General features: G+C 51.8%; 1 protein-coding gene across 1 annotated transcript in view; it reads left to right on the forward strand.

Annotated features, from left to right (window-relative positions):
• The window catches only part of cps1 (carbamoyl-phosphate synthase 1, mitochondrial), a 204,232-nt gene that overhangs the window by 72,924 nt on the left and 113,655 nt on the right, over window positions 1-17,653 (forward strand). The window contains exons 14-16 of the mRNA XM_072484190.1: window positions 1,679-1,868; window positions 7,176-7,333; window positions 10,299-10,427. Coding sequence (XP_072340291.1) covers window positions 1,679-1,868; window positions 7,176-7,333; window positions 10,299-10,427 — 477 coding nt within the window. The remainder of the gene's footprint in view (window positions 1-1,678; window positions 1,869-7,175; window positions 7,334-10,298; window positions 10,428-17,653) is intronic.

Raw genomic sequence — 17,653 nt, forward strand, 5'->3', positions numbered from 1 at the left:
CCCTCCCTGGGATTGATGCCACTTTCTTACTCTCCTGCTCTCTGCACTTAGTTCCAAGCATGTTGCTGCAGTGCCTCATCCGGCCACTGCAGGGCAGTGCCTAGAGGGGCTGAAGGGCTGCCTACCAATTTGATTGGCCAGAGGTTCTCCAAGGCAGGTCTTCAGCCTACCTGAGAATGGAAGACCCACCTTCTGCCAATCAACTTCTCCACCTGCAGCCTCTCTGGGGCCTTCCCCACCTGGGCCTTCCTGACCTACTCCCAATTGCTGGACCCTTGCTGCTTGCCATATTGTTTTCCTTCCCTCCACTTTTACTCACTGCCTCTCAACTCGTTCCGCCATCTTGGCCCTGTGCCCCTTCAGGGGCTGGTGCCTGTACACGAAGGTGTGCTCTGAAACAAAGGTGCAGCCAATCAGCTTCACAATATTCATTGCTTGTCCAATCGCAGACTGATTCTTTTGCACGTTTTATGCTGATAGGTTTGCTGATAAGCCTATCAGCTGCAAATACGGGAGAGATTCAGTCTCTGACTGGGCAAACTGATTCTTGCAGATCTTTCAGTCAGCTTCAATGTAATTTTTAGAGTGAGTCAATGGGCTGGGCACAGAGGCTTCAGAGGCGGGCTTGTAGCCTTTGGGTTGCGGTTTGGACAAGCCTGCTCCACACGGCCCCATCAAACCCTCCAGGATATATACATCACGTGTTAGATACTAGAGTAAAGTTCCATCTACGCTGCCCCATCAGAAACTCCCAGGACAGATACAGCACGGGGTGAGATACAGAGTAAAGCTCCTCTACAATGCCCCATCAAACACTCCCAGGACAGGTAAAGCACAGGGTTAGATACGGAGTAATGTTCCCTCTACATTGTCCTCATCAAACACTCACAGGGCAGGTACAGCATGGGATTAGATACAGAGTAAATCTCCCTCTACGCTGTCCCTACCAAACACTCCCAGGACAGGTAAAGCACAGGGTTAGATACAGAGTAAAGTTCCCTCTACACTGTCCACATGAAACACTCCTAGGACAGGTACATCACAGGTTAGATACAGCGTAAAGTTCCCTCTACACTGTCCACATCAAACACTCCCAGGACAGGTACATCACAGGTTAGATACGGAGTAAAGTTCCCTCTACACTGTCCACATCAAACACTCCGAGGACAGGTACATCACAGGTTAAATACAGAGTAAAGTTGCCTCTACACTGTCCACATCAAACACTCCAAGGACAGGCACAGCACAGGTTAAATACAGAGTAAAGTTCCCTCTACACTGTCCACATCGAACACTCCTAGGACAGGTACATCACAGGTTAGATACGGAGTAAAGTTCCCTCTACACTGTCCACATCAAACACTCCTAGGACAGGTACATCACAGGTTAGATACAGAGTAAAGTTCCCTCTGCGTTGTGCTGATTAAACTTTCCACGTGCACAGATTGAATGACTGGGCTAAAAGTCAGGGAGCAGCAGCCTGTGTCGGGGATAAATAGTGTTGACTGTCTAATCGAGTCAGTGTAATTGTGTGCTGTGGATTATTACTCCCTTTCCCGTTGTAGGAGGTGTCCCGTTATAGGAGTGTGTATCTAAAGTTTTGAAAGATTAATACATTTGTCTATGCTGAATGTATTATGTAATGGTTTATTTCTTTTTGTTTATTTTTCTCTTTTAGGAAGAAAACATAAAAACGGTGTTAATGAACCCAAACATCGCATCAGTGCAGACAAATGAGGTGGGAACTAAGCAAGCAGATACAGTTTATTTCTTACCTGTCACCCCAGAGTTTGTGACTGATATTATTGAAACGGAAAAGCCTGATGGGATACTGCTGTCAATGGGAGGGCAGACTGCCCTGAACTGCGGTGAGTGATTTACAGCATTGGTACTGTTCTTCATTAAAGTGTGTCTTATTTTTTAGCCACTTTCCCCCTCACCTATCCAAAGTTTGACTTGTTGCATATTTACAGCCTCTGCTATCTGGTCCAACTGGCTACTCTACATGTGTGAGAGTGAGACTGTGACATATCAGCAGAGTGCTTGACCATGAAGGGCTCCATGTTGTTCACCCAATGTTTTTGTGCACATTAGCAATCCTAGCCATGGCCACTGTGTAATGATGAGCAGCAGGTAGATTGTCCCAGGGTGATTAGTATAGGAACTGCTGCCCGTTCAGGTCAGTTGGTTCAATACAGTCTCGCTATTTAATTGAACCCAGTAGCCACCTGGCAATGTAAATATTGTGCTAGACAAATTTGAGGTCTATTTGTATTGGGGAGACCAATTCCACCTGGATTGTGTCAGCAAATGTTTTAACTTTCAGAAATCTCTGCACTGAATGTTGTTTACAAATAGATAGTGCTAAATCCAGTAGGGACGGGAGCTGGTCATGCGCTTGTCCACCATTCTGTAAGATCATGGACCGCATATACCTGCCTTTGTTCAATTACTTTTAGTATCTTTGTATAACAGAAATCTATCAATCGCAGATTTAAAAGTTAGAATTGATCTAGCATCAATTGCTATTTGTGGAAGTGAATTTCAACTTTTCCCATCCTTTTTGTGTAGAAGTATTTTCTAATATCACTCCTAGTTCGATTTATGACCCCCAACCCTAGACTCCTGTCCAATGAGAATATTTTCTCTCTATCTACATTATCTGTTCCCCTTATCATTGATATTCAGCAGGTCAGGCAACATATGTGGAGAGAGAAATAGAATTTACATAGTCCGTTTTGAGCGCGTATAGCGGGGTTTTCTCTGTGCCGGCAGTGTCGGGGACGACCCCGCTAACAAACGGGATTCTTTTTTTCCTTTGGCATTGGTGAGGAACGCCCCACTGAGACCATGCATACCTCACTTCCTGCATGACGAGATCTGGATACAATTATTAAATGCCGCCCCGGGCTTTGTCTCAACGACAGCTTGCTAAATTCTCGTGTCAATGCATTGTCAATTGGCATGAACATGGCAGTGCCAATATGCCCTGGAGGGTATTTTTCACTTACCCACAAGTTGTGTCTGACAACCAAGTTTTGGTGCAGCATGTAGCAGAACGGCCGCCTGTGTTGGAGCTCCCATCGGAGGTGGGAACTTTGGCACTACACGTCCGACTGGCATGGAAATTGATCCCGATAGTTTTTAAACCTGATCAGCGGGATTCTCCTTTGAGAAACCAGGTGCTGATGCTGGGACTGAATTGTGAGTGTTATGTGTTGACGATAGCGGTGCCAGTCCCGGAGTGATTCAGGTCCCATTAATGGGCGAGCACCGGTGCCACATAGAACTCATCAATTCCAATGCATGCCGACCCTCATTCTAGACACAATAATGGCACTGAAATTAAATGAAATGAAAATCGCTTATTGTCATAAGTAGGCTTCAAATGAAGTTACTGTGCAAAGCCCCTAGTCGCCACATTCCGGCGCCTGTTCGGGGAGGCTGGCTGTGTTGGAGCATGCCCATCCCGTTAATGGGTTGGCTATGGCCAGAGGGTACCTAGGGGAGTGGCCTGGGGGGCATCCACACAACCCGTGGCGCTAGGTTCACTGTGGACAGTCAGCGGCGTGTGCAGCCGGATTGCTGCCTTGCAGGCTGCTGCAATAATGCTCCAGCCCGTCCACCCTGGCCCCATGCTTACCTCCTGGCCACCCCCCCAATATTCCCCCGGCTCCGTCAGATGTCCCCTCGGCCAGCGACGAACTGTCAGAACATTATAGCGCTGTTGGGCACTTTTCATATCTCCTCTCCTTCAGCAACCACGGCGCAAGTGTCCTGATTTGAAATACCACAGGTGAACCTCGCTGTCGGTAGTTCCTCTTGGCGGAGGCAGAGCATTGCGGAAGGCCTGGAAATGCCAAGTTGGACCCATTAATGATATGCCAATGGCATTTACTATACCATTTGCATGCCCACGCTGGCGTGCAACGTAGAACGTATTCACGCTGCTAATGAGGGACTGGAGCACGGCATTCCGTTTGCCACCCGGCGACAACCTCGATTTCCAGCTGACGCTGAATTCTCCACCCGATCATATTTCACAAATTTTACTTCGGTAAGGCCTTTCACAAGGTCCCTCATGGCAGACTGGTACAAAAGGTGAAGTCACATGGGATCAGAGGTGAGCTGGCAAGATGGATACAGAACTGGCTAGGTCATAGAAGGCAGAGAGTAGCAATGGAAGGGTGCTTTTCTGATTGGAGGGCTGTGACTAGTGGTGTTCCGCAGGGTTCAGTGCTGGTACCTTTGCTGTTCGTAGTATATATAAATGATTTGGAGGAAAATGTAACTGGTCTGATTAGTAAGTTTGCAGATGACACAAAGGTTGGTGGAATTGCGGATAGCGATGAGGACTGTCAGAGGATACAGCAGGATTTAGATCGTTTGGAGACTTGGGCGGAGAGGTGGCAGATGGAGTTTAATCCGGACAAATGTGAGGTAATGCATTTTGGAAGGTCTAATGCAGGTAGGGAATATACAGTGAATGGTAGAAGCCTCAAGAGTATTGAAAGTCAGAGAGTTCTAGGTGTACAGGTCCACAGGTCACTGAAAGGGGCAACACAGGTGGAGAAGGTAGTCAAGAAGGCATACGGCATGCTTGCCTTCATTGGCCGGGGCATTGAGTATAAAAATTGGCAAGTCATGTTGCAGCTGTATAGAACCACACTTGGAGTATAGTGTTCAATTCTGGTCGCAACACTACCAGAAGGATGTAGAGGGTTTAGAGAGGATGCAGAAGAGATTTACCAGGATGTTGCCTGGTATGGAGGGCATTAACTATGAGGAGAGGTTGAATAAACTTGGTTTGTTCTCACTGGAATGAAGGAGGTTGAGGGGTGACCTGATAGAGGTCTACAAGATTATGAGGAGCATAGACAGATTGGAGAGTCACCGAGATTTTTTCCCAGGGTAGAGAGGTCAATTACCAGGGGGCATAGGTTTAAGGTGTGAGGGGCAAGATTTAGAGGAGATGTACGAGTCAAGTTTTTACACAGCGGGGTAGTGGGTGCCTGGAACTTGCTGCCGGAGGAGGTGGTGGAAGCAGGGACGATAGTGACGTTTAAGGGGCATCTTGACAAATGAATAGGATGGGATTAGAGGAATACGGACCCCGCAAGAGTAGAAGATTTTAGTTTAGACGGGCAGCATGGTCGGCGCAGGCTTGGAGGGCCGAAGGGCCTGTTCCTGTGCTGTACTTTTCTTTGTTCTTTGCTTTGTTCTTTGATTCCAGCGTCGCTGGACGGAGAATCCCGCCCGATGTCTTAGGTATCCCACAGCAAGGTGATGCAAAATAAGTGCTGATCCAGGTAACCAAAAAAGCAAGAAACAGTTTCAAAGGCGGAGGTGTTGTGTACCCGGGGAGGGGGGACCAAAATGGTGGCAGAGGTAATCTCTGTGCCGGGGCCAGTCCCTTAACCCTCTGGTTGTGGAGCTACAGAAACTGCGGTGTGAGGTTTCTGGAGATCACGAGAAAGTGATTGAAGCGGCAATTTCTTCGATCAGAGGAGCCCTGCATAAGGTGGACGAGGTGGTGAAGCAGCAGAACTGCAGGAGGTAGGAGTTGCTCTGTTGAGACAGAGCAACCAGATTGTCAGTTTGCAAGTTAAAATGGCAAAGATGGCGACCGATATTAAGGATTTGAGGAATAGGATAGACGACCTAAAGTCGGTCGAGAAGACAGAGTTTGAGGGTGATTGGATTGCCAGAGGGTTGGAGGTCTCAAACCCGACAAAATTCATGGCACAGTTGCTCTGGAAGACGGTGGGGGTGGAGGTAATGGCGGCCCCTCCTGAGCTATATCGTGCCCACACATCGCTGAGGCAGAGGCCTCGGGTTGGGGAGCCGATTCAAGCATTTGTGGTCCGGTTCCATAGTTACCAGGAACAGGAAAAAAATCCTAAGGTGGGGAGAAGAACATTGGAGCAGCAGTTGGGAAGGCCATGGGTTGCAAATATATCAAGATGTCTGTTCGGAGCTTGCCAGGAGGCGCGCAGTTTTTAACCAGGCTAAGGCGACACCTATCGTGTTCGGTTTGGCATGATTTATCCCGTACATCTTTGGGTGACCGATGAGAATGAACGCTGTTACTTCGAGACTCCAGAGGAAGCTGAGGCATTCGTACATAGAAATGGATTGTGGTTGAAATAATTGCATTTGTTACAAATTGAAAGACATATGTTTGGAGAAGATGAGAGGCTTGTTGGAGTTTCTATTCGTAGGTTCGATTTTTTTTTTTGGTAGACAAAACGTACAATCAACAGAGAACATTGACAAATGGCACATCGACAAACAGTGATTGGTTTCAGTGCAGAACAAGGGGCCAAACAAAGCAAATACATGAGCAAGAGCAGCGTAGGGCATCGTGAGTAGTGTTCTTACACGGAACAGATCAGTTCGAGGGGGAGTCGTTGAGGAGTCTTGTAGCTGTGGGGAAGAAGCTGTTCCTATGTCTGGATGTGCGGGTCTTCAGACTGTGTACCTTCTGCCTGATGGAAGGGTCTGGGAGAAGGCAATGCCTGGGTGGGAGGGGGTCTCTGATAATGCTGTCTGCCTTCCTGAGGCAGCGGGAGGTGTATGCAGAATCAATGTGGGGGTGGCAAGCTTGTGTGATACTTTGGGCTGAGTTCACCACACTCCGTAGCTTCTTGCCATCTTGGACCGTTAATTCTTAATGTTTGAAGAGGTATAGGTGGGGCTGTCCGTTGCTTTATATGAATTGGATGGGGGTTGTTTACTGTTATTGTTGCTCTCATTTGGAATTTTTTAATCGTTTTGGGCTAGTAGAGCTGGTTTGGTACTTGGGAATTTTTGTGGTTATTAAAGGTTCTCTGTGTGGGGGCTACCCGCTGGCTGGAAGCGAGGAGACAGAGTTATGTGCGGTTTATAGAAGCGGGGCGGGGTGGGGGGGGCTCACTTAGTTTGAGCTCCGGGGTGATAAAATTTAGCTCAGGTGTTCAAATTCCACACAGGCAGCAGGCACCCACTGTCAGAATTGAATCCAGGACCCTGGTGCTGTGAGGTAGCAGTACTAATCACTGTGCCACCGTGCTAACCTAATTTCCTGTTGCAACTGCATGTTCGCTTTCAGTGAGTCATGAAGAAGGACACTTGAGGTCCCTTTGAATATCAACACTCCCTGATCTCTGACTACGGCTCTGTTTTGTCTATGGCAGGTGTCGAGCTGCATAAGCAAGGAGTGCTGGAAAAATACGGTGTTCAAGTTCTGGGAACCCCTGTCAGCTCCATCATGGCTACAGAAGATAGGCAGCTGTTTGCGGACAAATTATTGGAAATCAATGAAAAAATAGCTCCGAGCTTCGCAGTAGAGAATGTGAGATATGAGCAGAAATGTTGCTCCACCTTTGCTTTTGTTCCTTTAATCCTGTGTGATTGTCATTTTCCCTCTCTTGGATCTGTTGTATTGTTTGTGTCCTGGAGAAGGCTCCCTGATCACTGATTGGGTGTCTCCTGGAGAAGGCTTCCTGATCACTGATTGGGTGTCTCCTCGGGAAGGCTCCCTGATCACTGATTGGGTGTCTCCTCGGGAAGGCTCCCTGATCACTGATTGGGTGTCTCCTCGGGAAGGCTCCCTGATCACTGATTGGGTGTCTCGTCGGGAAGGCCCGCTGATCACTGATTGGGTGTCTCCTGAGGAAGGCTCCCTGATCACTGATTGGATGTCATCCCGTGGATAGCCCCTTGAATTGTGCTGGTATCGTGCTTGGGAAAGAGTTTGTTCAGAGCTTTACTCTCAGCTTGTTTTCTGTCCCACCTTAGAGCTGGGTACCTGCCCTAAAACCTCACGTAAACAGGCCAATGAGGCTGCCCCAGTGTAAACAGGCCAATGGGAGTGTCCCAGTGGAAACGGGCCAGTGTGGATGTCTCGGGTGGAAAAGGGTCAGTGGGGGTGATCCAGTGGAAATGGGCCAGTGGGGGTGCCTTGGGAAAATGGGACTGTGAAGGTGCCCCAGGGGGAAATGGGCCAGTGGGGAGTCCCAGTGGAACCGAGCCAGTGGGGGTGTCCCATGTAAATGGGCCTGTGAGGGTGTCCCAGGAGGAAACGGGTCAGTGGGGAGTCCCAGTGGAAACGGGCCAGTGGGGAGTCCCGGTGGAAACGGGTCAGTGGGGGTGATCCAGTGGAAACGGGTCAGTGGGGAGTGTCAGTGAAAACGGGTCAGTGGGGAGTCCCAGTGTAAACGGGCCAGTGGGGAGTCTCAGTGGAAACAGGTCAGTGGGGGGTCCAGGTGGAAACGGGTCAGTGGGGGTGATCCAGTGGAAACGGGTCAGTGGGGAGTCCCGGTGGAAACGGGTCAGTGGGGAGTCTCAGTGGAAACAGGTCAGTGGGGGTGATCCAGTGGAAACGGGCCAGTGGGGAGTCCCGGTGGAAACGGGTCAGTGGGGGTGATCCAGTGGAAACGGGTCAGTGGGGAGTGTCAGTGGAAACAGGTCAGTGGGGGTGATCCAGTGGAAACGGGTCAGTGGGGAGTGTCAGTGGAAACAGGTCAGTGGGGGTGATCCAGTGGAAACGGGCCAGTGGGGAGTCCCGGTGGAAACGGGTCAGTGGGGAGTCCCAGTGTAAACGGGCCAGTGGGGAGTCCCGGTGGAAACGGGTCAGTGGGGAGTCCCAGTGTAAACGGGTCAGTGGGGAGTCCCGGTGGAAACGGGTCAGTGGGGAGTCCCAGTGTAAACGGGCCAGTGGGGAGTCTCAGTGGAAACGGGTCAGTGGGGGTGATCCAGTGGAAACGGGTCAGTGGGGGGTCCCGGTGGAAACGGGCCAGTGGGGAGTCCCGGTGGAAACAGGTCAGTGGGGGTGATCCAGTGGAAACGGGTCAGTGGGGGGTCCCGGTGGAAACGGGCCAGTGGGGAGTCCCAGTGTAAACGGGCCAGTGGGGAGTCTCAGTGGAAACAGGCCAGTGGGGGTGATCCAGTGGAAACGGGTCAGCGGGGAGTCCCGGTGGAAACGGGCCAGTGGGGAGTCCCGGTGGAAACGGGCCAGTGGGGAGTCCCAGTGTAAACGGGCCAGTGGGGAGTCCTGGTGGAAACGGGCCAGTGGGAGTCCCGGTGGAAACGGGCCAGTGGGGAGTCTCAGTGGAAACAGGTCAGTGGGGAGTCCCGGTGGAAACAGGTCAGTGGGGGTGATCCAGTGGAAACGGGCCAGTGGGGAGTCCCAGTGGAAACGGGCCAGTGTGGAGTCCCGGTGGAAACAGGTCAGTGGGGAGTCCAGGTGGAAACAGGTCAGTGGGGAGTCCAGGTGGAAACGGGTCAGTGGGGAGTCCAGGTGGAAACGGGTCAGTGGGGAGTCTCAGTGGAAACAGGTCAGTGGGGAGTCCCGGTGGAAACGGGCCAGTGGGGGGTCCCGGTGGAAACGGGCCAGTGGGGAGTCCCGGTGGAAACGGGCCAGTGGGGAGTCCCAGTGTAAACGGGCCAGTGGGGAGTCTCAGTGGAAACAGGTCAGTGGGGGTGATCCAGTGGAAACGGGCCAGTGGGGAGTCCCGGTGAAAACGGGCCAGTGGGGAGTCCCAGTGTTAACGGGCCAGTGGGGAGTCTCAGTGGAAACAGGTCAGTGGGGGTGATCCAGTGGAAACGGGCCAGTGGGGAGTCCCGGCGGAAACGGGCCAGTGGGGAGTCCCGGTGGAAACGGGCCAGTGGGGAGTCCCGGTGGAAACGGGCCAGTGGGGAGTCCCGGTGGAAACGGGCCAGTGGGGAGTCCCGGTGGAAACAGGTCAGTGGGGGTGATCCAGTGGAAACGGGTCAGTGGGGGGTCCCAGTGGAAACGGGCCAGTGGGGAGTCTCAGTGGAAACAGGTCAGTGGGGGTGATCCAGTGGAAACGGGTCAGTGGGGGGTCCCGGTGGAAACGGGCCAGTGGGGAGTCCCGGTGGAAACGGGCCAGTGGGGAGTCCCGGTGGAAACGGGCCAGTGGGGAGTCCCAGTGGAAACGGGCCAGTGGGGAGTCCCGGTGGAAACGGGCCAGTGGGGAGTCCTGGTGGAAACGGGCCAGTGGGGAGTCCCGGTGGAAACGGGCCAGTGGGGAGTCCCGGTGGAAACGGGCCAGTGGGGAGTCCCGGTGGAAACGGGCCAGTGGGGAGTTCCGGTGGAAACGGGTCAGTAGGGGTGTCTCGGGTGGAAACGGGCCAGTGGGGGGTGACCCAGTGGAAATGCGCTTGTAGGGAGTGTGCTTCCCAGGTGGTAATGTTCGATTTTGGAAAGAAACAGAAGGTATTTATGCTTAACAAATGGTAGCTTGGAACTGAATGTTTCCAAACTGAGATCTTCTAATGCTTCCTTAACTCGATAGCTGGAGGATGCCTTCCAGGCCGCAGAGAAGATCGGATACCCTGTCATGGTGCGGTCCGCTTATGCACTTGGTGGCCTTGGCTCGGGTCTGTGCAACAACAAAGAAAAACTCAAAGAAATTGGTGGAAACGTAAGTTAACCTTTCTTAACCTGCATGTTGACAGATGAGGAGCTGTGCTGTGAAGGTGTTGCGTAGGTGCCACTGAACACTGGCCTGGATTTTCAAGTAGATGGGGAGGGGGGTCCCTCCCTTCAATCAGACCCAATTTATTTTGATGGGATGTCCAAAACACAACTTAAGCACTTTAAACCTAACAGAAGAAGGTATAAAGTTCTCCCGTCATAGACATTTACTGCACGGAAGGAAGCCATTGTCCACACTGATCAACAAAGATCTGGCTACACTAATGACATTTTCCAGCACTTGGCCCATTGCTCTGGAGTTTACAACAGCACAAGTGAATATCTAAATACTTCTCAAATGTTACAAGAGTTTTTGACTCACCCACCCTTTCAGGCAGTGAGTTCCAGATTCCCACCACCCCCTGGGTGAAAATGTTTCTCCTCAACTTCCCTCTTGGCCTACAAACTCTTTAATCGATGCCACCTGGTTATTGACCCCCTCCACTAAGGGATGAAGTACCTTCCTATCCACCCTGTCTATGCCCCTCATGATCTTTTACACCTCTATCACGTCCCCATCTCGACCCTCACTACTCCAAGAAAACAACCCCAATCTATCCAATCTCTCTTCTTAACTAAAACTCTCCAGCCCAGGCAGCGTCCTGGTAAATTTCCTCTGTACCCTTTCCAGTGCAATTACACCCTTCCTATAATGTGGTCACCAGAACGGCACACAATACTCTCGATGTGGCCTAGCCAGCGCTTTATACAGTTCCAGCATGACCTCCCTGCTCCTGTATTCTATGCCTCAGCTAATAAAGGCAAATATCCCATTTCCCGTCTTAACCGCCTCATCCACCTGCCCTGCTACCTTCAAGGGTCTGTGCATATGCCATCTTAGCTTCTCTCTCCTCTGAACTACTTGTCAGGATCCCAACCCCCTGCCAATTTAGTTTAAATCTGCCCAAACAGCACTAGCAAAGCTAGTTCATGGCACAAGGAGTATTCCGGAGATTATCACGTTTGAAGGTTTTTCAGTTTCCTACATAAATCCATAAAATCTGCTTAAAGTTACTAGAGTTCTTCAGAGAGATATGGTACCCTTTTGGTTCTGGTTCTGGGACACCTTTGGGAGCAGTCAGGTGCCCTTTGGGAATGTTTATAGTAGCCATGAATGTGTGAAAAAAGGAGGTAAATTCATTGGAACAGTGAAGGGATCTGCGAAGGAATTTTTAAAAAAAATTGTTTTTATTAAAGCTTTTTACAAACAGAATTTTTACATAACCAATAACAGAAAGTCAAGGAATGGTTGCCACTGCCGGGAGAACCCCAGCAAGGACCCTCTCAAGGCAAACCTTATTCGCTCCAGGCTGAGAAACCCAGCCATGTAACTAACCAAGGTCTCCACACTTGGGGGTTTCGAGTCTCTCCACATGAACAAGATCCGTCTCAGGGCTACCAGGGAGGCAAAGGCCAAAACCTCGGCCTCTTTCGCTTCCTGCACTCCCGGATCCTCCGACACCCCAAAGATCGCTATTTCTGGACTCGGCTTCACCCGAGTGTCCAAGATCCTGGACATAGCCCTCACAAAGCCCTGCCAGAATTCTTTAAGCGCCGGGCATGCCCAGAACATATGGACATGGTTCGCTGGACTCTCTGACCATCTCGCACAGCTGTCCTCCACCCCAAAGAACTTGCTCATTCTTGCCGTCGTCATGTGTGCCCGCCGTCGTCATGTGTGCCCGATGTACCACCTTAAACTGAATTAAGCTGAGCCTGGCACATGATGAGCAGGAATTTACCCTGCCTAGGGCATCAGCCCACAGGCCCTCATCCAGCTCCTCACCCAGCTCCTCCCACTTGCCCTTCAACTCCTCCACTGGGGCTTCCTCTGCCTCCTGCAGTTCTTGGTAGATGTCTGACACCTCCCCCTCTCCTACCCAGACGCCAGACACCATCCTGTCCTGTATCCTTCGAGGGGGTGGCAACGGAAATGTCCCCACCTGTTTTTTGAGAAAGTCGGGGACTTGGAGGTATCTGAAAGCATTTCCCGGGGGCAGGCTGAATTTCTCCTCCAGCGCCTTCAAGCTAGGGAAAGTTCCATCTATGAACAGGTCTCCCATCCTTCTAATGCCTGCCCTGTGCCAGCTTTGAAACCCCCCCGATCTATCTTGCTCGGAACAAATCTATGATTGTTCCGTATCGGGGTCCTCCTCCTTCCTGTGCCTTCTCCACTGACCCTAGACCCTCAGTGCCACTGTCACCACCGGGCTTGTGGTGTATCGTGCCGGCAAGAACGGCAGCAGTGCCGTTACTAGTGCCCCTAGGCTGGTGCCTTTGCATGACGACGCCTCCAAGCGTCCCCACGCCAACCCCTCCTCCATTACCCATTTCCTAATCATGGCTACATTGGCCGCCCAAGAGTAGCTACAGAAGTTTGGAAGCGCCAACCCCCCCCCCCCCCTCCCCCCCCCCCAACTGCGCTCCAAAAACAGTCTTTTAACTTGCGGGGTCTTGTTTGCCCACACAAATCCCGTGATAATCCTGTTCACCCACTTGAAGAAGGATTTGGGGATGAAGATGGGAAGGCACTGGAAAACGAACAGGAATCTAGGGAGGACTGTCATTTTCACGGTCTGCACCCTTCCCGCCAGGGAAAACGGGAGCATGTCCCACCTTTTAAAGTCTCCCTCCATCTGCTCTACAAGCCGAGATAGATTGAGCCTGTGTAGGGCATCCCAGTTCCTAGCCACCTGTATACCTAGGTAACGAAAGCTCCTCTCCACCATCTTGAGCGGGAGCTCCCCCAGTCTCTCCTCCTGACCCCTAGCGTGGATTTCAAACAGCTCACTTTTCCCCACGTTCACCTTGTACCCCGAGAAGCTCCCAAAGTCCCCCAGGACCCGCATGACTTCCCCCATCCCCTCTAGCGGGTCCGAAATATACAACAGCAGGTCGTCTGCGTAGAGCGAAGCCTGGTGCTCCTCTCCCCCCCCGAACCAGCCCCTTCCAGTTCCTTGAAGTCCTCAGCGCTATGGCCAACGGCTCAATTGCCAGGTCAAATTGTAGCGGGGACAAGGGGCACCCCTGCCTCGTCCCTCGGTCCAGCCTAAAATACTCCAACCTCAGCCGGTTCGTGGATATGCTTCCTATACAGTAGCTTGACCCACCCTATGAATCCCTCACCGAATCCAAATCTACCTAACGCTTCCCACAGGTACTCCCATTCCATCCGGTCAAAGGCTTTCTTTGCATCCATTGCAGCCACTACTACCGCATCCCCTCCTTCTGAGGGCATCATGATAATGTTTAGGAGCCTCCTCACATTTGTATTCATTTGCCTGCCCTTGACGAAACCCGTCTGATCCTCATCAATCACTCCCGGGACACAGTCCTCTATTCTAGTAGCCAAAATTTTAGCCAGCAGTTTGGCATCCACGTTCAGGAGCGATATTGGCCTGTAGGACCCACATTGAAGTGGATCCTTCTCCCTCTTCAGGATGAGCGAGATCAAAGCCTGCGGCATCGTCGGGGGGGAGGGTTCCTCTCTCCTTTGCCTCGTTATAAGGCTCTTAGCAGGTGTGGGCTCAGCAGCTCCGAGAATTTCTTGTAGAATTCTGTAGGGAAGCCGTCCGGACCCGGGGCCGTGCCCGACTGCATACTTTCTAGGCCCTTAACTATCTCCTCCAACTCAATCGGGGCCCCCAGTCCCTCCACCAGCTCTTCGTCCACCCTTGGGATCCTCAATTGGTCCATAAATTGCTTCATCCCTTCCCCTCCCACCGGGGGCTCTGACTCGTACAGTTTACAATAAAACTCCTTGAAGACTTTGTTGATCTTCTCTGGGCACAAGACCGTGTTACCTGCCTTATCCCTCACTCCCCCAATCTCCCTGGCCGCCTCTCTCCTGCGAAGTTGGTGCGCCAGCATCCTACTTGCTTTCTCCCCATACTCGTAGACTGCCCCTTTCACCTTTCTCAGCTGTGCCTCTGCCTTCCCAGTAGTCAGCAGCTCAAACTACGCCTGTAATCTCCGGCGCTCCTTTAGCAGCCCCTCCTCGGGGTCTCCGCGTACTTCCTGTCTACTCTGAGTATCTCTCCCACCAGCCTCTCCCTCTCCGCCCTCTCCCTCTTCTCTCTATGGGACCTAATAGAAATCAACTCCCCTCTAATAACTGCCTTCATAGCCGCCCAGACCGTTGTTGCTGTTACCTCCCCTGTGTCGTTTGTTGTCACATAGTTTTGGATGCTCCTCCTTATCTGCCCAAACACCTCTTCATCCGCCAGCAGCCCCACATCCAGTCTCCAGACAGGGCGCTGCCCTCCCTCCGCCCCTAATCGCAAGTCCACCCAGTGCGGGGCATGGTCTGAGACCGCAATGGCCGAATACTCGAACCCCTCCACCCTCGGGATTAACGCCCTGCTCAACACAAAAAAGTCAATCCGAGTGTACACTTTGTGAACGTGGGAGAAAAAAGAGAACTCCTTCGCCCTTGGCCACGCGAATCTCCATGGGTCCACGCCCCCCCCATCTGATCCATGAACTCCCTCAGGGCCTTGGCCGCCGCCGGTCTCTTTCCCGGCCTGGACTTAGACCGGTCCAATGCCAGATCCAGAACTGTGTTGAAGTTCCCCCCCATGATCAAATTACTTGACTCCAAGTCAAGTAACCAGTAACTGGTTTTACCCAGCATGCGCCTCATGAATTCCACTTCGTCCCAGTTCGGGGCATAGACGTTCACTAACACCACCCGGGCCCCCTTCAGCTTGCCACTCACCATAATGTACCTGCCCCCCTTGTCCGCCACAATACTCCCTGCCTCGAATGCCACCCGTTTGCTAACCAGAATTGCCACCCCTCTGGTCTTCGAGTCTTGCCCCGAATGGATCACCTGGCCCACCCATCCCCTCCTTAACCTCGTTTGGTCAGCGAGTTTTAAGTGCGTCTCCTGTAGCATGGCCATGTCCGCCTTTAATCACTTTATGTGCGAGAACACGCAGGCCCTCTTGACCGGCCCGTTCAGACCCCTCACATTCCATGTGATCAGCCTGGACGGGGGGGGGGGGTTGACCCCCTCTCCCCCCCCCCCCCCCCACCGCCGACTAGCCATCTCCCTTTTTCGGCCAGCCACGTGCCCGTGCCCCCCGCTCGCTCCAGCCCTCCCGCTGGAGGCCCCCCACCCCGACTCTCCATCCATACCCAAAAGTTGGCTCCCCTTCAGTCAGCAAAGCAGCCCCCCCCAACATCCCAATCCCCCATGCCAAGCACACGCTTAGCACTGATTTCCCCTCCCATTACGCTTCCGTAAGTCAGTTGACCCATGCTGACCCCGGCCGCTCCTGCCTCTATCCCCAATCTTACTGTTGTCTCCTCCTTCGGGCCCCCAACCTCCCCTCCCCCACAGGGTAAGAGAGCGAGAACCATCCAAATTATTCCCATGAAACAAAAAACACAATCCGGGCGTTACCCCGCCCCCTGAAAAAAAACAACAAAAAAGAAAAGCGAACAACTTAAACTCTACTACCAATCTTACATTAGGCCAACACCCGGTTACACATCCCCACCAGGGCGTTTCACCCACGTGCAGCTGTCCTTTAGCTCGAATCCAGCTTTTCATGTTTAATAAATGTCCACACCTCGTCCGGCGTATCGATGTAGTGGTGCCTGTCCTGGTACGTTACCCAAAGCCTCGCTGGATGCAACAGCCCGAACTTCACCCCTTTGTTGTGGAGGACCGCCTTAGCCTGGTTGAATCCCGCACGCCTCTTAGCCAATTCAGGTCCTGGTATATACGAAGCTCGCAGTTCTCCCACTTACTGATCCGCTCCTTCTTTGCCCAACGCAAGACACGGTCCCTGTCTGTGAAGCGGTGGAACCTTATCCCCATCGCCCTCGGTGGTTCGTTCACCCTAGCCTTCCTCGCGAGGACTCTGTGCAGTTCCAAGGGCCGCGGGAAGGCCCCCGCGCCCATCAGCGTCACCAGCATTGTAGTCACAGATGCGCTCGCATTTGCCACCTCCGCACCTTCAGGGAGGCCCAGAATTTGCACGTTATGACTCCTAGACCTATATTCAAGGTCATCCAGCCTCTCCTGCCATCTCTTGTGCAGGGCCTCATGCGCCTCCACCCTGACCGCCAGGCCCAGGATCTCACCCTCATTGTCAGCTACCTTTCTCTCCACCTCTTTGATCGCCTTCTCCTGCACCTTCTGAGACTCCACCATCCTTTCCATAGAGGCCTTCATAGGGGCCAGCATCTCCGTCTTCAGCTCTGCGAAGCAGCTTCTTAGGAACTCCTACTGCTCTCTCGACCACTGAGCCCACGCTGCTTGGTCCGCGCCGGCCACCATTTTGTCTTCTCGGACCCGTTCCGCTCGCTTCCCCGCAATCGCTCGCTTGATGGCCCCACTCCTGGTCCCCTCCATGCAACAGTGAGGGGAACCTCTCCAGCGTCTCTTGCCACGCCGGGAATCACCGCCGAAGTGCCGCTACAGTCCGTTAAAGGGCCCAAATGTCCGATCTCGGCGGGAGCTGACGTGTGCATGACCTATTCAGACATGGCCACTACCGGAAGTCCTGTGAAGGAATTTAAAACTCCTGCACTTCAAATATTTGAAATAATCCGACATGTTTAAAAAAATGTTTGGCTTTTTCTGTTGACCTAAGCCCGAGGGTTATCATTTCGGATCAGTGCTGTGTAATGATATGTATATAGTCAAGTTAGTGAAGGGTTAATTATTACATCTCTGTGTACTTCAAACACTAGAGGGCACCACCACCTCTCTGTATATAAATCAGACCTGAGGGAATTCTGGGTGGTGAGTGAAGGAGAAAGCATGAGAACCGCACTAGGAGAAGATTAGATGAGACAAGAGTTAACACGAGGTTAGATTGTAGTATAGTTAGTGGCTATTTAGATTATTGAGTGCTGCTAGACAGATTCAATATTACTTTATTATTAATTGTAGCTTAGTAGAGTGTGCGACCTTCATTTAATTAGTAGTTTTACGATAAATTAGTTTTATTTCAATCTAATGATTGGTGGATTCTTTGTCATCAACACATCGGGATCATTCTGGAAGAAAAGACAAAGAACACAACATACTACCACCAAGGGTAATATAACATGCTACCAGGGGTTGAAACATAACATGGTACCTGGTGCCTGCTGAAGCCAGTTAGATAGTTTAGTGAGGATTTAGTCAGAAAAACTAACCCGCAACTCGAATTTCGA

Source organism: Scyliorhinus torazame, chromosome 2 (assembly GCF_047496885.1).
Source record: "Scyliorhinus torazame isolate Kashiwa2021f chromosome 2, sScyTor2.1, whole genome shotgun sequence".
Lineage (NCBI taxonomy): Eukaryota > Metazoa > Chordata > Chondrichthyes > Carcharhiniformes > Scyliorhinidae > Scyliorhinus > Scyliorhinus torazame.